A 19,152-nucleotide genomic window follows, 5' to 3' on the forward strand; every position below is an offset into this window, starting at 1 on the left:
AGGCGCATGCTTTGAAAAGCAGTGTCGAGAATCATCTCTACAGTGCGTGCAAGGAACTTTGGAAAAATTGTCTAGGCGATGGAGACTTGTGAATTATGACCTGTTATGGCAATTTCTTGGTTTTAGGATGGTTTTTCACATAAAGAACCTGTATACATTTTGTTAGATGTACAGCTAAGTGGTTCTTTTATTGGTGCTACTGTAAATGCAATTTTCTTTCAATCTTGCTTTCTAATTATTAATTTTTAAAAAAACATTTACTTATTATTATTTTTCTGAAAGGCAGATTAACACAGAGGAGAGATGGAGATAAAAGTCTTCCATCCGGTGGTTCACTCCCCAAATGGCCTCAAGGTGGGAGCTGAATCAATCTGAAGCCTGAAGCCAGGAGCTTCTTCCAAATCTCCCACGTGGGTGAAGGGTCACAAGGTTTTGGGACATCTTCTGCTGCTTTCCCAGGCCACAAGCATGTAGTGAGATGGGAAATGGAGCAGTTGGGACAGGGATAAGTGTCCATATGGAATCTGGGCACACACAAGTGAGGATTTAGCCCATGAACCGTCACATTGGGACTTAGCTATTAATTTCCTGCATCCAGAAACAGATGAAGATGGGGTTTTTTTTTTCATTGACATCACACATTTTTTTTTTGATTACTATTTTTTGTTCTTTTTTATTGTAGGCAGATACACAGATAGGAAACGTAGAGAAAGATCCCATGTCCGCCAATTCACTCCCCAAGTGATTGCAAAGGCTAGAGCAGAGCCGATCTGAAACCAGAAGCCTCGTTCAGGATTCCCACATGGGTGTAGGATCCCAAGGCCTTGAGTCATTCCCCATTGCCTTCATAGGCTACAAGCAGGGAGCTCAATGGGAAGTGGAGCAACTGGGATATGAACCAGTACCCATTAGTGATCCTGGCCCATGCAAGGTGAGGATTTAACCATTGAGCCATTGAACTGGGCCTAACTTCACACCTTTATGTATAACTAAATTCACATATTAGATTAAAGAGCTTTTTGGAAATCACTATGAATTTTTCAAAAGTTATTCTTTTGCTACTAATATGAACTGCTTCATTCTTTTTTAAAACTTATTCATTTTACTTGAAAGAATACAAAGAAAGAGAGACAAGTTACAGTTTGGATGAACAGAGCAAGGAAAAGTTTACTTTGTTATCTCATGTGACCCAATTCCCTTTCATGTTGATGATTTCTCCATCTTGCTATGGCGATTATACTGAGATTCTAGAACACATACAAAGTATTCACTTTGACATGGAACCCATCAGTGATGATCATCCACTGCCCTGCCTGGAGAATACCTTATTGCTCAAACATTATACATTATCTTCACAAGGAAATAATATACCAATCATTTACTCTGGGACAATGATAAGTTGTCCAAACTGATGTCTAATTTCACCCAAGACTTTTACCTGAGACTTTGCTCAAATAGAAGTAAGAAATATCTATTTATTTTCAACCAGAATAATATATTTCTCCTGAGTTATTTCTCAAAATTCCTCCTGTATTGTTGGTGAGGTAAAATCATCCTTTGTTAAACAATTCACTATATTTTTTGGAAGAAGAATATGATTTCAATTATCATTCTTGCATATGTTCATTTTTGGTGTTTGGCTTCAAGGCCTAGTAACACCTGTGAAATGAAGTAACATTTGTTCCAGATGTCTAAATGCATCAGAAATGCCCTGGGTGACAGTCATAGGAAAGATTGATCCTCAAAGTCCTTAGATGATAACACAGCCTGACCGTGTCTTTTGCATCTGCTTGCGAAGATTCTGTATCTGATCATTAAGCACTCTGCTTTCTTTTTGGAATCCTTCCTTCATTAGTTGCTCTTGTTCCTAAAAAGTGAAAATAGAAACAGAATACACTTCATTTCAAGCAAATCCCCTTATGGTTTTTACATACATTGATGCTTACTAATTAATTTCTTCTGGAGCCTCTCCCTACTCTTCATGCTCACTATACTTTACACTTGGGCATGTGAACTCTGTAATTACTTCTAAGTGTCCATTAGCTAAGACAGAGTTTCAGCTACACCCCATGATACAATGGTGGATCTCAATTACTAATCAGCTTTTCACCCTATTCATCATACACAACATTAGTAGGAAATCTCAATCATGTGTTTAGCTTCAAATCTTATGTATGACAGAACTCATTTACAAATCCACTTACATACATGCTTTCATGTCTGTATGTAACACTGAGATAAAGGATTCCCAAAATCTCATGAAGCATCTGATGTTGAATCAGGAAATTTGTCTAACTTTCTCCAAGCTGGTGGCAGGGTTGGAAGGAGATAGGCAAGAAAGGCAGCATCCCAGCATGACCACACTTTTTTCTTTACATGACTCCCTGCACAACACAGACAGCATGTGGGCAGTGCAGATGCGCACAGGTGTGAAAAACTAGGATACCTGCTCAGAAAGTTCTTGTGGAGTGAAAGTCTCACCAGGTGTGACCAAAACAACAAAAACAGCAGCAGCAGCAGCAACAACAACAACAAGTACACCTTGTTACTGTGGACTTCACTAAATGGTGGGCATTTTACCGACTGTAGCATTAGGAAATTAGTTAGCCTTCTCTGAACCTCTGTGTGGTTTCCTGATAATAGGGATACTGTCTTTGCTTTAATAGGATTCAGCAAGAGATGGGCATGCAGATGGGACCTTGTATGATGCCTTACAGGTAAGGGCTACTGTTAACTAATGGGCACATTAGTCATCCCATAGAGTAATGGATATGGCACAGATGTTAATCAACATCTTAGAAGACAGACATTGGCACAGGCAGCCCAGGAAGGCAGAAATGGATTGCAAAGTGCGAATGAGCAAACACAGTGTGTCTTGGGGCTGGATCTTGCTACACCCTTGCTATACTATCTTTGTGGTCAAGAAGAAAAGACAACAGAAAAACAGAAACCTCAGGATGGTACCATGAGTACCTTAAGTTTGAGGGCAAGAGTCCTTTCCTGCTCTTGCTGCATCTGGATTCGGTCCTTCTCCATCTTGTCAGTCAACTGTTTCACATGTTCTTGATAACTCTTCTCTTTCTGTTCCATCATCTGCTGAGTCTGTTTCTGCATATCCTCCAACATTTTTGCGTTAGCCTCTGCAGCCTCAGCCTTCACACGTTCCACTGCAAAGGGAAAGGAAGGAAAAATGTACTTGGGTTACTCTGCTGATCTCCTCTTCCCTGTACACTTCCATCTATCATGGCTGCTGACTAGATAGGCTCTCATAAGATCTGAGTTTCAGCTTAATTGACGCATCTTTGTTTTCCTTCTCCAGTTTAAAGATACCAGGTTATTTAAACTTTTAAGACATTATATAAGTATTTCCACTCTTTAATCACTCACCTTCTATTTCCTTTTCTTTTTCTGTGAGGGTCTGGTCTGTTTGGAGAACTGCATCAATAGCAGATTCCTTGGACTTCAGGTACTTTTGTAGTGTCTCTTCAGCCTTAAAATTCAGAGGAAGAGTTGGCATAGAAATTATCTGTAAGCTTTTCTTTTGGTTGCTCTGTACTTTTTCCTTTAGAAATCGTTTCTCATGGGTGGTGAATTCAGTATTCAAGATTCGTTTTCATAGGGGCAGACACAGACTCTAAGTTGGACAATCAATTATTACTGCACCTCTCTAAGCAGTGTTCCTAATAGGGAGCTGATACAGGAGAAAGGAGACCCTGCACTTTCAGAATAAGTGCTCTAAGTTTGGTGTTGTTGGTACTGTGGTAGCATAGGAGAGTTTGTTGAGAGAATGAAGACATCCCAGAGAAGGCAGATCATTGTAGGAATTGGAGGAGGTGGGCAGGCAGTGAGGCATGAGTGAAATGGAAAACAGCAATGGATAGAAAGACTGATGATTTTGAAAATCTTGGATCCAGCTGACCTTTTTATTGTTTTAATATTTGTTTATTTTTCTATTAAAATGGAAGATTTTACAGAGATGCACACAGAGAGATGGTCATTGGTTTACTTTCCAAATCACCATAATAACTAGAGCTGTGCTTATGCCTGGAGTTTCTCTCTAGCATCCCAAGTAGGAACAGAATCCCATGGCCATGGGCCATCCTCTAATGTTTTTTCAGACCATAACCAAAGAGTTCAGCTGACATTTAATGACATTTCAAGCTCAAACTGATGAATTACCATGTCACTGGGTTTATCTCCTTGCAAAACTTACACACATATACATAAATCCAGTTGTAATACTGGATGTTTATAATAGTTTTAGTGTTAACCTGATACTTCAGTTTACACATCTATTGTTAACTGATTGCTCTTTAATGAATGTCTGACAAGTACATATCTGACAAAACAGGAGCCTTGCACGTGTTATAGAATAAGAAGATGAATGTTAGGTAGGCCATAATGCATTACTGTTTGCAATTATACTTGGTCACTTAAATGTTTTAAGGAGTCATGCAAACAACTTCCTAGAATGAAAGAGTAAGTCATAGTTACCTGTGTTCCCTTCCCTGGTTCCTGATAGTATTGTTCTTTCAGGTCTTGGATCTTCTGAATCAAAAGACGATAGCCCCTTGGCTTAGAAAAGACTCCTTGCTTCATACTTTCTTCTAGTGGTTGGAAAATATCCTGAAGCAATGCTGAGCAGCGATCTGATGATGCTTTCATATTCTGATTTACAAAGTCATTCTGCCTCTTTTCTAGCTGGGCCTTTCATGGAAAAACAGGAAATAAAAAGAAAAGTATGGAAAAGAGTTTAGCTTGAGCTCAGAATTTCAAAAGTACTGTTTTTTTTTTTTTTTTTTTTTTTTTTTTGACAAAGGACTATTTGCCTTAGAGTATTATGGGCACTACCTCAGGGCTCTGTTCTTCCTTCTGATCCCAATTCTCTACTAAAATGCATTTTTCCTTGTAGGTGAAGTTCACAGTAGAGACTGCTAGCTACCTGTGATATCTTAGGAAATAAATTTCAACTTTTTCAGACTGGACCAACGATTGTATATGGAATAAATGTGGTTCAACATAAGCCTGCTAAAGAGAATTACAACTAAAATTTTCTATGGTCTTGGTTATACATTCAAGATAGTCTGATAATAATGGTCATGTTATTTGCTTAGGGGTTTTGATTAATACATACATTGAATTTAAGAGAAGGATAATTAGCTTATGCATGAAAGAAAATGTTTCAAAACCTGATGTCTATAAAAATAAAGTTATTATCTGACTGTTATGCTTATCAGTAGGTAATTACTACCATTTTATAACTTAATGATGATTGCCTTGCTAAAGAAGAACTCATGTCATTTCCTAACAGTACTTTGCTTAAACCTAAATCCATACAAACTTGAGAGAAAGTTACCGCTAAATCTTTTTGAAATAAATGGTCAACATCTTTGAAGGAATTCTTTATGAAGACATCAATGGCTTCTCTCTCAGTGGTCCTGTGCAGGTCCAGCAGCTCCTGGAGGGTGTCTGTGGGCAGCTTCACCTTCTGGCTCATCTGCTGGTCATAGTGGGCAATGGCCTTTTGCACTGCAGCTGAGTTCTCTATCTGGGCCAAGGCCAACACTGCGTTCTCCATGCAGGGCAAATCTCCACTGCTGATGGCATTGACGTATGTCAGTACCAAGTTCTCTAGACCTACAAATAAAGCACGGTTGATGATGTTTGCTGCAGGTTCAGTGAAGAAAATGTTGATATTGTATGTACTTCTGTGCATTCTACTTCTACCCATTTGCCTCAGAGTACCAATATCCATAGTACTGCCTAGAAGCTTGCTAGAAATGCAGAATTATTGCCTCTCTCTCAGATTTTCTTAATTTGACCCTTCTGCTTCTCAAGATTCTTGAATGATATTTACTGTATTCATACCAAAAGTAGTGGATCTGGTTTCTAGTTATATAGACCAGTGTTTATTGACTATGCACATGCATTTTAACCTCACACACCATTATGGCAGGAAGCATTCATCTTCCATGTATGTTTGTATCATTACCTCTGAACATAGTAAAACATTTTTGAAATAATTAATGCTATCACAATCCCTTGTTTCTGGAATAGCATTGTCAAGAGATTATTCTGTTAATGACAGGAGTGTTCTATATGCCATGTAATATGGTTGTCAAAAGACACACATAGGTATGAAATAGAGCCATGTGATCTAAATTTTGATATTTCTTTCATTTTAATTTGTCTGCCAATGAATTTAAATAGGCACAAATGTCTAGTGGGTGCCAGACTGAATAGTGCAGGCCCAGTTTACTAGGAAAGTTTTGAGCAATAAATCTGTTTGTCTTTCTTGCCTTTTCTACTCAGACATTTTAACAAGAAAATCTATTAGAAATGTCAGGGACAGGGGCCAGCACAATGGCTAAATTGGCTAATCCTGCACTTCCAAGTGGCAGTATCTCATGTGGGCTCTGATTCATGTCTTGGCTGCTCCACTTCCCATCCAGAAAACTGCTTGTACCCTTGGATGATAGTGAAGGATGGCCTGAGTGTCTAGGATCCTGCAGCTGTGTGGGAGACCCAGGGGAAGCTTGTGGTTCCTGGCCTCATATTAGCTCAGCTTTGTTTGTTTTGTCATTTTGGGATTGAACCAGCAGATGAAAGATCTTTCTCTTTGTCTCTTGTTCTCTTTGCAAATCTGCCTTTCCAATGAAAATAAATAGATCTTTTTAAAAAAATGCCAGTTACATCCTAAATTTAACACAAGAACAGTGGTAGATTTGCAATTCTAAAAGCTGAAACTGTAAAGAAAAAAAATTAAAATAAAGAAAAAAATTAAAAATAAAAAAAAGCTGAAACTGACTAAAAGTTTTTTCATGCTCCTTTAGCCCTAGTAACAGAAGGACAATAAGGGAGGCTTACGAGGGCCATCGATCTTGATGCCTCCTGAGAGAGTTTTAATCTTGGAATAGTCGAAGATATAAGAACAGAACTCTGTCACTTGTTTCACAAATTCAGGATCTAATTCATCATCATGCAGTGTCTCAAGTTGGCCAAGCCTCTTCCTGTGGGTGGGTCTGTCGAAGACAAAGCATTTCTTCTTGGGGAAGAATGTGCGGATACAGAATCGTGGTAGATTAAAATTTTTAATTTTTTCACCAGTACCTAGGGGACATAAAAGAATTTACCTAATGTAAGTATTTGCAAGTTTTCTGTGAATAGGCAAATAGTTTTTACTTTAGGTTTTTGAGTTAGGTGGTCTTTCTTCAAATATTCTACTCAATTATTATGACATGAAAAGTCATAAGTGGTACATAAATGAATGGGTATAACATTATTCTAGTGAGCCTTATTAAATTGGCAGTGTTGTATTGATAGCTATTTGCTCGCATGGTGTCACTGACTTATACTTGGGCAAGTATTATGTTGTTGCTTTCATTATTTTCTTCAACTGCATGCATCTATGCTACTCTGTTATCCTGATAACACAGAATCACAAATCCTAAGTAAGGAGACAAAGTTTGCCAAGTCATAGCATAGTGGGTTGTGAAATACAAAGAAACTTGTTCTTAGAAGAGGGAGAAAATAATTAAAAATCGAACTGATAATTGAGACATGAAAAAATATTACTTGTTTGGAATAGCTAGCTGAAAGAAAAAAAATTATAAATATAAGAAAACTCAAGACAATAATGAGTGATAATCTATCACTTCCATTTTTCTGGCCACCAGTCCATTACCATGCTTCAGCTTTAGTGAATTCTCCAGGTATTGGTCAGCTGTGACGACTTGTCCATCTACTTCCAAGTCCAGGGAAAAATCTCTCAGTGTCCACACAAAGTCTGGGAAGAAACTCACAAAGTCAGCTGAGTCCTCAACCTCACTTGCTTCAGGTGAGGATTTCGATCTGATGCGCTCTGTCAGTTCAGTCACATAGCTGAGTAGTTAACTAAGGAAAACTTGTGAAGACAAGAGTGTCCCCGTCTTGTATTAGCTCCACAACTTTCCAAACCTTCACTGAAGTGTTGTTCTCATCTAGGTTTCAACTTTTCAGTAAGTATATGAATCTTTCCCATGAACTTGAATTTATTTTTAAAGATTATTAGTTATTGGGCCCAGCGCTGTGACCTAGCGGCTAAAGTCCTTGCCTTGAATGTGCCGGGATCACCAATTTTAATCCCAGCAGCTCTACTTCCCATCCAGCTCCCTGCTTGTGTCCCGGGAAAGCAGTCGAGGACAGCCCGCAGCATTGGGACCCTGCACCCGTGTGGAAGACCTGAAAGAGGTTCCTGGTTCCTGGCTTCGGATCGGCGCAGCACTGGCCGTTGCGGCTCATTTGGGGAGTGAATCATGGGAGGGAAGATCTTCCTCTCTGTCTCTCCTCCTCTCTGTATATCTGACTTTGTAATAAAAATAAATAAAATCTTAAAAAAATTATTAGTAATTTATTTGGAGGATAGAGTGACAGAAAGAGATGGAGGGAAGAACTTAAGAAGGGAGGAACACAGAGAGAAAGAAGGATGGTCCAAGCTGAAGCCAGGGTCAAGGAATTCCTTCCAGACCTGCTGTGTGGATCACAGGGACTCAGGCACTTGAGCTAGCACCTGTTGCTTCTGATATGGGATAGACAGATAGGTCTATGAAGCTAGAAGCCACAAGGCCTACCCCACTGTTGTCTGCTGTACCCTCCTGCTGAAAATCACACTGGCTCCTTGCTTGGGCCATATCTCCTTCACCTTGGACCTGAGGATGTGGGGCAGCTCCATGTAAAAAGCTCCTTAAAATGGCCAACATTTAGAAAGACTCACCTCTCTTATTTCTCTGTCTCTCTCTCCCCTTCCCTTCTTTGACTCCCTTTCTCTTTTGGGCCCACTTCGAACTCATGATGCTTATCTCAGTATGTGGCAACTCATGTTCACACTTGTATATGTGTGCTGTCTGAATAAAATTTTGTTATATATGCCAGCATTAAGAATTCTTTATGCATGCAAGCATCTGTATAAAATTGAAACCCACTTCCTCTTCGATTTAATGATGTCTCCCCTCTTTCCTCCACAGCCAAGTTTCTGGTGCTGGAAAGAATCCTGGGAAGGGGCAGCTTTATTAACCAATAGAAGGGTACATAGAGTTTAGGTCTGTGGGAGAGCCAGGTATGGTAGCTTGTGGTTTCCAGTTTTACATAACTAACTAGTTGCCTATCATATATTATTTCTAAGGTGAATTAGGATGAATTTAGTTCAGAAGCAGAAGATTCAGATGTGAAACTTGGTACTCAGATGTGGGTTGTGGACATCGTGAGATAGGGCTTAATTACTGCACCGTATACCTGCTCAATGACGTGTGTGTGTGTGTGTGTGTGTGTGTGTGTGTTTGTGTGTGTGTTTGCTCCAAAAATTCACAGCTGAGTACAAGTCTTTTGTCTGACAATGATATTAATCTGGATCATAAGAAGGATACTGCAGTTGGTCCATGGCCTGCTGGTTGATGGTCCCCATACTATTGTAAACAATGGTGCTACTCAGGAGGATTGCCAGGGCGAAGATCCAGGAGTCGTTTTGGTTGTCGCCCTGCAAGTCAGGACACATTTGAGTCAAGAACAGTTTCATTCATGTGGCACTTTTCCTATCTGCAGTAAAGTACGTTGCCCTAATTCTGATTTTTTGACTATGTCTAAGTGGTGGAGGGCATTGTGGCATAAATGGTTAAGCTACCATGTGCAAGCCAGTTCGGGTCTGGTTGTTCCATTTCCAATTTGACTCCAAGTTAATATGCTTGAGAAAGCAGCAGAAGATAACCCAAGTGCTTGTGCCCCTGCACTTGCGTGGGAGACATGGAAGAACCTTCAGTTCTGGACTCAGCCTGGTCCAGCCCTGGCCATTGTAGTCACTGGGAAGTGAACCCAGGGATGGAAGACCTCCCCTTTCCCTCCCTCCCTATAACTCTTTCTTTCAAATAAATAAAGTAAATTTTTAAATACAATAAAAGGGGGGCGGCGGGAGAGGACGTCTAGCTCGGATCCCGAACCCAGTCCGCCATGTGCCCATGGCTCATGGCGGGCTGGGCCCGGACATGCCTGGGTGCGGGGCCTGCTTCCTTCTGGGGTGAGTACGCCGAGGGGGGAGGCCTCCGTGACTGGGCATGTCCGGGGCCCACCCACCAACCTCATTGGGTGGTGAACGGGATTGGGGAGGGGCGCAACCTTGGGCCTGCAGGATTAAACCTCCGGCTGCCAGAGGCGAGCCGAGGGCTGCGGGAGAGGACGTCTAGCTCGGATCCCGAACCCAGTCCTCCATGTGCCCATGGCTCATGGCGGGCTGGGCCCGGGCGGCCAATGCGCCATTTGGCGCCAGGCTGTGCCTGCTGGCCGCCTGGCCGGGGAGCTCTGGGGTATTGGACGTCTGAATCGCTGTTGAGATAGCTCTAGAGTGACCCCACTGTTTCTGGGATCTGAGTCAATCCTAAAGATTCCCAATGCCAGTAACTCTTCCTTTGAAGAACTCCCAATCCCTTAATAATGCTGAGCTTTGAACACCTATCAAGTAAAAGATAAGCTCCGGCTTGTCTAGCAGGCTGGCACCTAATGGTCCTCGGAGCAACCATGTGCAGGTGCGTGATTTACGGCTAGGAACGGTCCCAATCTGGGATGCTACAGCTGGGATGAGGTTCCCACCAAGGGGTGTATGTGCTGGAATGGGGGCTGTGTTCTATCTAGGAAACAGTTGTAGTCACCCGAGGCACTAGTGTGGGCTGGGATTGGATGCACCAGGCCGGTTCAGATCCCAGCACCATCTGGTGTTATGGAGAACCAGGGTAGATATGGGACTGACTAGGCTGGGTCTCAATCCCCTACTGAGCCATGTGTGAGCTGTATGTGGGTATGGACGAGCCATGGCTGGGCTGAAACATCCAACAACAAGAGTCAGAATGGGGTGAAAGCCAGCCAGGAAAAGCCACTGTTCCTGCTAGGACAGGAGGTGAACTGAATAGGGTTGGCTCAAGAACCCCCTGGCAAACGCAAAATCTGGCATTGGGAGGGGTTCTGATGGAGGAGCCTGGGCAACTCCTCTGGCAGGACACAGTCCCTGCAGGTAAGCGCAAGAAGCATGATAGGAAACAGCCCAGAATAGGCCATGGAAAGTTTCCCACTGGCATGCATTCGGCATGGGTCAGGAGCAGACCAGGCTGAATCAGTTCATGTCATCCTCTGGCAAACCCGATCACCAGAACAGAGTGTGGAATGGGCCGGGTTTGGTTGCGACAAAACCAGAACACATTATGGAACGCCAGGGCGTGGTTGCCTGTACTGGATATGAATGCAGCACCCATCCAGCACACGTGAGATCCAGGAAGGGAGGGGCAGAGCTGGCGGGGGGTTTAAGGGGCTGGTCCCCTTGCCTGGACAGCCACTCCCACTGGAGAGCGTGGGCTGGGATAGAGACAGACACGACTAAGCCAGGCTACAACACCTGTGCGCTGCATGTGGACTAGATCAGGGCCACAGCATCAGCTGGCAGAAGCTGGCACTGGAGACTAATTCTGTCGAGTCAAATCACAGGACCACCTAAAGAGTGCATAAACCGGGACAGAGAGACCTGGGAGGGAAAAAGTGGGTTCCCCCTTCTTGGGTCACTATTCCCGTGGGAGGACATGAAAACTAGGACGGGGGCTGGGATGGCTAGATAGAGAGGTACTCAACAATATCTGTGAGGGCTGGATGGTTGAGTTGGTTAGATAAATCTAAGCTTTAATACCCATTGACAAGTACCAGAGCCAAATGGGATGGGGGACAGATTGGTCTTCTGCTACACATACTGGCAAACCAGGGTAGGGGGCGGTCTGGTGGGGGTTATTGTGGGTCGCCCCAACTAGGCTGCAGCTCCCACTGGTTGATGTAAGGGCCGAACCAGACTGGACTGCAACACCCATTGGTTCCAGAGCAACTCGGGACTGAAAACAGAACCAACACAGCAATTGCAACCACCAGCTGATCAGGGTGATGGACTGTGCCGGGCCCTGTGCTTGCTAGAACATACAAGAAACTAATCTGGGAATACCTCAAAGTATCTTTGGAGATCTCCCCACTTGAACTGCTGGACTCAGAATTCTAACCAAGAAAAGACAGAAGACAGAATAGGACAATCATTCATCTCAGCTACATGTTGGCAGCGAAATATGGGACAAATGGAGACTTCATGATGGACCATATCAATCAGTGGACCACCTCATCGAGCGAAACTGGCAGTGACTCATAACTGGAGAACTATTAACACCACTTGAGCACATATCTCAGAGCATGCCCCACATCCAGGACTTGGGGTGGGCGGGAAACCGGGTGGGGCTTCTCCCTCAGTGTCCCACTCTACCTCAGATACAAGATGGAAACAATATGGACATAATAGCATTGCCCACCTCCCTATCCCCCTGAACCTTTTTTTTTTCTTTTTCTTGTTTTTCCTTCAACTATAGTTAACTATGTAAAGATTGTCAACAACAATACAATAAAATGGATTAAAAAAATACAATAAAAGGAAACATTTTTAAAAGATCATATACGAAAGGAACCCAAATCTAAGAAAAAAAGTTTGTTACTTCAGCTCTGAATTATTTTTACCAGTGTTTTTAACTTATATTGATTCTTGTAAGGCCCTGATACTTATTATCAGGTAACTACCCACAAAAAGGCATTCATGGCCTAAAACACAATTAAGAATTATAATTTCACATTTGAATAATAAAAATTATTTAAATAAAATTTATAATATTTGTAGCTATTTTATTGTGCAATCCTTAGGCATCTAACACTTTACTCATGGTATATAATATCCAAAACAACACTGTGAGGCAAATATTGATATGCTGCTTCCATTTTACAGATTAGAAAGGTAAGACTAAAGAAGTCAACTTGTGCAGGGCACTGAATTATTGGAATGGTTTATATTTAATCACAGAGTGCAACTCAAATCCTTAACTAAAGGTCTCTGTTGAGCAGGATACTGAGTTTTTGTGGCTTTTTTTTGGCATCTGGGTTGATTTTCTTTGTTTACAACCTTTGTTTATAGTTACAATTCTTTATTTTTTAAAAAATATGTCTTTTTGTTTTAGAAATGTTTATTTTTGTTAGAAAATTAGATTTACATAAAGAGAGAGAGGAAAATCTTCCATCTGCATGTTCACTCTTCAAGTGACCTCAATGGCCAGAGACAGACTGATTTTCCATGTCTCCCACACAGGAGTAGGGTCCCAAAACTTTGGACCATCCTCTACTGCTTCCACAGGCCACAAGCAGGGAGCTGGATGGGATGTGGACATGTGGGATAAGAACCTGTGCCCATTTTGGATCCTGGTTCATACAAGGTGATAACTTCAGCCACTAGGCTACTCTGCTGGACCTGAAGCATTTTCTACTGACCACCATATACTCCTGCTAGGATTCTGCTTATGAATAGTGTCCTTAACTCCAATTGCTACACTAATCTTTATGCAGAATAAAAGGAACAAGAAGATTCATGACGGTCGATTACAACACCTTTTAAAAGAATAACTATATATCATAGAGGATATTCAGCGGTGAGGGATTACCAAGACAGATGACCCATCCTTACCTTCTCTACATCTCCCAGACCCTCAGTGTCAAGCAGAACCAGGGTGCGGTCTGACTTCTTGGGGTGTGGCACACACCACATCCAGATGCCCTTGGTGTGAGATTGCACTGTGGAACCCAGAGAGAAGCCTGCAGAAGCGAGAGGGTATCAGAGGGGAAGTTGGAGGTTGATGAGCAGGCAGTTCTGGGAGTCAGGATAAAAGTTAGCCTCGTCGAGAGAAGCATATCCATAACCAGTACTGCTGCTACATATGATAACCAGAGCAAAAGGAAAATGAGGAAACCCAACGTATAAAAATTCAGCCCAACCAATAAAAAAATCAATAAACCAGAAGTAGAAATAAATGAACATAATGTACAAATGTCTTACTTGCAAAATTCACATCACACTTAATGATAAAAACACTAAACTCCTTTCTCTGAGATCAAACTTAATAATACTCTCATCCACCATGTACTGGAAGCAAACGGGAAATTCGGTTAGAAAATGGAATAGAAGACATACAAATCAGAAAGGGAAACATTAATTTTTTTGTTAGCAGAAGACTTGATCTAATAGGTAGAAAATGTTAAATCTTCCACCAAGCCCTATTACAACTAACCAATGTACTCAGAAACAGTTCAGCATTCCATATCAATGTGTAGAAATCAGGTGCCTTTCTATACACTAACTAACCATGAACAGTCAGATCAGGAAAATAAGATGTTCAGCCTTTCCCCTTTGAGGACTGGAGGCAAACCTGGATCCAATGAAAATGCAGAGAGCGAGCCATTTTCAGCCTTCTGGAGACTTGCTGGTAACTTGGTGTCAAGACATGAAGAGTTGGGTAAACAGGCAAAAAGTTTCAGTGGCTTACTCTAAAAAATCTTTGCAAGATATAGTGAAGAAACATGACACAAACTGAATTTAAGTGTAAGTAGGTAGCAACTGAGCAATCAAGCTACATCTACTCGTTAGGGTATCAAAACAAATGTAAGTGATGAAGGTTCCTCTGTTTAAGTATTAAGCAGTTTGTTCTGGATCCACAACAGAAGAACTAAAGACAATAGGAACAACAGTGGAGATGAACATTTATCTTAAAAATTCATTTGCTCTAATAGTGTTTAACCATGATTGTATCAGGAAACAAACCAACGCACACAACTCTGAGTTATGCATGCACAAGTAGGAACAGTCATCCCAGCCTGAATTTCTACTAATCTAGCCCACATGTGGCCAACAGATGTTATAGCCTGGCATGGTCTGCTCCCATCCTAACTCATGCTTTTCATTGGAAGTGGTGGTCTAGCAGGAGAGCACCACACAGCCCCCCTACTGGCTTTGCTCCCTACCTCCCTAGGTCTCATGTGTGCTGGCTGGTGTTGTGGTGCAGTCTGGCATGGCCCACCTCACTTCGACATTTGCCAGTGAGTACTGTAGCCTGGTTGGCCAGGTCCACCCCCGATTTCAACTCATGTTGGTGGGGGCTTCAGTCTAGCCCAGCCCAGCCAGCCCCCAGTCCCGGCCCTCATGTGAACTGGCTTGTGTTGGGACCCAACCTGGCCTTGTTCACACTACATTGTGTTGCTTGGATTCTCCAGCTGCTGATTTGAACTGGCCCAGTGTGGTATGCTCCTACCCTGTGCCAAATGTATGCCAGTGGGTATTGTTACATGGCCTGGTCTGGATTGCTCCTTGTCATGTTTCTTGCACTCATCTGTAGGGACTATGTCCTGACAGAGGAGTTCACCAAGCTTTTCCATCAGAACCTCTCCCAATGCCAGATCTCATGCACACCAGTGGGTCCATGGCCCAGCTCTACTCAATACACCTACTGTCTTAGCAGGTGCTGTGTCCTTTCCTGATTAACCTTCACCTACTCCAGTTTTTATTGTTGGGTGTCACAGCCAAGCAAGCACAAACCACACCCAGACAACAGCTCAGACTTGGCTTAGGAGGGGCAGAAACTTAGCCTAGCCCTTCCTACACCTACCCTAGTTCTCATGAGCACCAGTGGGTGCTGGAGTCTAGAACAGTCTGGCACACCCCAGACCCAGTTTACACTTGTGCCAAGGAATACTTTAACCATGTCCAGACTAAACAGCAGCCCCCACTGTGGCCTTTGCACTTACCAGTGGGAACCATAACCTGGCCAGGGTGTCCCCTTTGCTCTCCAACTAGGTCTATTTCCAGCCACAGAATTCACAAGTGCCAGTGGTTGCTCTGACCCAGTTTGGCACAGCTCCTGTCTTGGCCTTTGCCTTGGATGCTATTGCCTGGCCTGACCCAGCCTGAATCCAAATCCCAACTCCCACTGATGAGTGCTGTGACCTGGCCCTGCACAGTCTGCTCCCATCCCTGGATCATGCAAACCAATAGGTGTGATAGCGTATCCTGGCATGATCAGCACTCCAGCCTGGTTTCTGCATTTGCCAGTGGGCTAAGGTTTTGCTCGGCCCTGCCTGGTCAGCCCTCTTCTAAAACTAACTCACACACTAGCCAACAATTGGAGCTACTTTGCCCAACCTGCCTGACCCCTAGGCCTGGACCATGTTTTACCAGTGGGAGCTATGATCCTCTAGGAGAGTTTCCCATGTTCCACCACTCAGCCCACTCCCAGACCCAGATCTCACACATGTCAGTTGGCGCTTGGTCCTTGCCTGATGTAGTCTGCTACTCCATCTTGGCCTAGCATGAGCTAGTGAATGATGTGGCCCAGCTTATCCCACATCCTATTTTAGGATGCACATGCGGTTACTGCAGCTTGGACCTGCCTAGTATATTCTCAGCCCCAGTATCTGTGAGTGTTGGCAGGTTCCATAGTCACACCTAGCTCAGTCCATCACTACCCCAACTCTTGAGCTGACCAGCGGGACTTACATTTGCATAGGGTTTGGTCCATATATGTCCCACAGAATCTACCCCCAGACCTGGTTCTCTACCCCCAGACTTGGTTCTCTTGCATGCTGGTTAGTGTCAGGACCCTGCCTAATACTACCTGTCCCCTGTACCAACATTGTCAGATGCCAAGATCTAGCCCTGATAGATAGACCCCTAGCCCTAGCTTTTGCGTATGCGCCAGCATGTGGTGGTCAGCAATGTTCCATGTCATCAAGCCAAGCTTTGGATTCCCATGTGAGCTGGTGCATGAGTCTGACCCAGATATATCTTCTGGTCTTTTCCCTTCAAACCACCAGGTCTCAGTCCCCTTGCTTACCTGCAAGAACAGTGGCCCTGTCGTTGATTGTCCTTCGGGATTTATTCCTCACCTACATGTACTGTGGCTTTATCTATGGATGTCTTTAGGCAGACGCCTCAGGCGTCTGGCTGCCAAAGGGGGAGGCCTAGGTTCATTGATGCTCTGGCTGCCCACAAGCTCCCAGGATTCATCTACCACTTGGCAGTGATGGATGGGCAGCTAGCATCCCCAGCAGGAAGCCTGGCTCTGCATGGGTTCTCCCAGCCATAGCCATGTGGCTTGGAGTTTCAGACATCCACATCTCTGAGCACCAACATGGCGGCGGTGGGCGGATGCCATCATGTAAATTGTAAGTTCAATAACCCTTTCCATACTGTTTTTGTTGCATCCCATGTGTTTTGATGTTTTTTTATTTCATTTTCATTTCTTCCAAATAGTTGATTTTCTCTTGTCAAATTCATTACTGCCTCATGGATCACATGGTGGCATCATCTTACACAAAAGGCTTTTGTGTTTTCTTTTTGACATCCATGGGTTGGCTATTCAGTGACATGTTTTATTGACTCCTTGGTGCTGTATTTTTTTGTTTTGTTTTTGTTGTTTGTTTTAACTTCATACCTGTTGTGGACATTGTTTCATGGCTTTTCAATTAAAGGAATGTATAGTGATGGCATAATAGAGACTACCATATCCAGATGTGAAGATATAATGGAACATGTATCCCTACTTGCAATCAAAAATGTACTCTCAGTAAAACTATGGGATGTAACTAGGCAATAAGAGACTGGACTGTCTGACATTATCTGTACCAGCAATGTAGGGGCTGGTGCCACTTAAATAATAGACTGATGGAATCATGACTCCTTATGAAGGACTGAACTATTGTAATAATATTGTAATAATATGAAGAAAATCAGTTGGGGGTGAGGAATTCTGGGTGGGATCCCACACCCAATGGAATTGTGCCGTAAAATTCACAATAAATAAATAAATAAATAAATAAATAAATAAATAAAATTTAAAAATGCAAAATAGAAAACTGTTGGTGAGTTACCTGTTGGAAACTCAGCATGGTACAGTCCCTGTGGAAAATGTAATAGTGATTTCTTAAAAAATTAACAATACAGTTGGGTATATATCCAAAAGAAATGAATACAGGGACCTGGATTGATACTTCTACACTTACATTCACATCAACATTATTTGCAATAGTCAAAAGATAGAACTAACACAAATGTTCATGAAAGATGAATGTGTAAACAAAATTGGTATGTAACATGCTGTGATTCAGTCAAAAGGGAAAGACTACTGACACAAGTTACAACATTAACGAACCAAGAAGACATTATGCTAAGCGATAAAAGCAGTTACAAACGGACAGATACATGATTCTACTTACATAAAGTTCCCAGAGAATAGAGATAGAACCAGAAGGCAGAGTGGGGCTAAAGAGTGCACAAAAAAGGAACAATAGATTAGGGGATATAAAGTTTCTGTTTCATGAAAAAGTAGTGGAGATAGATAGAGAAGCTGGCTGCTCAACAGTGTGAATTTACTTAATACCACAAAACTAGAACCATTAATGTGGTGACAGAGCTAAATTTTATGGCACACACACTTTACAGTAACGATGAAAAAATCCAATACAGACAAACATTTTTAAAGATCTGTACAAACTTTTCACTTGAAGAACATTTAGTGTATAGGATCATATATGCATTAATTATTACTGTCCCACTCTTTCTAGCATAGGAATAAATTATGATTCTTGCAAGAATAACTCAAACATTACAACAAGAGTTAGCCGACTCTCATCTCCTGAAACAGAGTTTAGGTATGAAGACCAACTGTGGTCCCAAAACTGACTTTCAAGGTTCACCCCTCCCCCCATTCCTTTCCTGTCCTCCTCTCTTCCTCATACTGGGTAATGACAATGTGAGTGGAGTGCGGTGACTTGGCAGATTCTGGTTGGTGCCACTCACCCTTTTTCTTCCCAGCCAGCTTGTTCATCAGGTAGGACTTGCCTGTGCGGTAGAGGCCAACAATCGCCACCACCACCACAGGCTCCTTAATGGTAGACAGGATCTTCAAGGCTTCCTGATTCACCATCAGTTGCCCATTAATGTTTTCAATGAGGCACACTGGGCCTGGCATGTGGATCTGTGAGGTCATCTCAGTGGATTAATTTGTCTGCAAGGGAAGCAGTGAAATAAATCAGACTTTCCAATCTTTCGCCTTCACAAAGTAGACTCATACAATTCCACAGCATGGCCAAGAGTTCCATGTGAGCCAACAGCATAGGGGGAATATCTGTATAATCTTAGGTGTTTGTGTAAATATTGTCAAAAATAGTTCATTTTTATTAACATTTTACCTGTCTCAGAACTCAAAATCTTGTATTTGACGTTGCTGAAAAATTTCCTTTGGA

General features: G+C 42.5%; 1 protein-coding gene across 1 annotated transcript; it reads right to left on the reverse strand.

The window, feature by feature from the left end:
* Positions 1-669: 669 nt before the first annotated feature.
* On the reverse strand, positions 670-18,911 carry GBP1 (guanylate binding protein 1). Its single transcript, XM_058658935.1, has 10 exons — positions 18,707-18,911; positions 13,547-13,674; positions 9,402-9,511; positions 7,685-7,881; positions 6,868-7,110; positions 5,357-5,637; positions 4,495-4,707; positions 3,388-3,490; positions 2,974-3,167; positions 670-1,867 (listed from the first exon to the last, which is right to left on the reverse strand). The coding sequence occupies exons 1-10, from the start codon at positions 18,894-18,896 to the stop codon at positions 1,751-1,753; spliced, it is 1,776 nt and encodes a 591-aa protein (XP_058514918.1). The 5' UTR covers positions 18,897-18,911; the 3' UTR covers positions 670-1,750.
* Positions 18,912-19,152: the final 241 nt, after the last annotated feature.

This window comes from Ochotona princeps, chromosome 2, assembly GCF_030435755.1.
Source record: "Ochotona princeps isolate mOchPri1 chromosome 2, mOchPri1.hap1, whole genome shotgun sequence".
In the NCBI taxonomy this organism is placed as follows: domain Eukaryota; kingdom Metazoa; phylum Chordata; class Mammalia; order Lagomorpha; family Ochotonidae; genus Ochotona; species Ochotona princeps.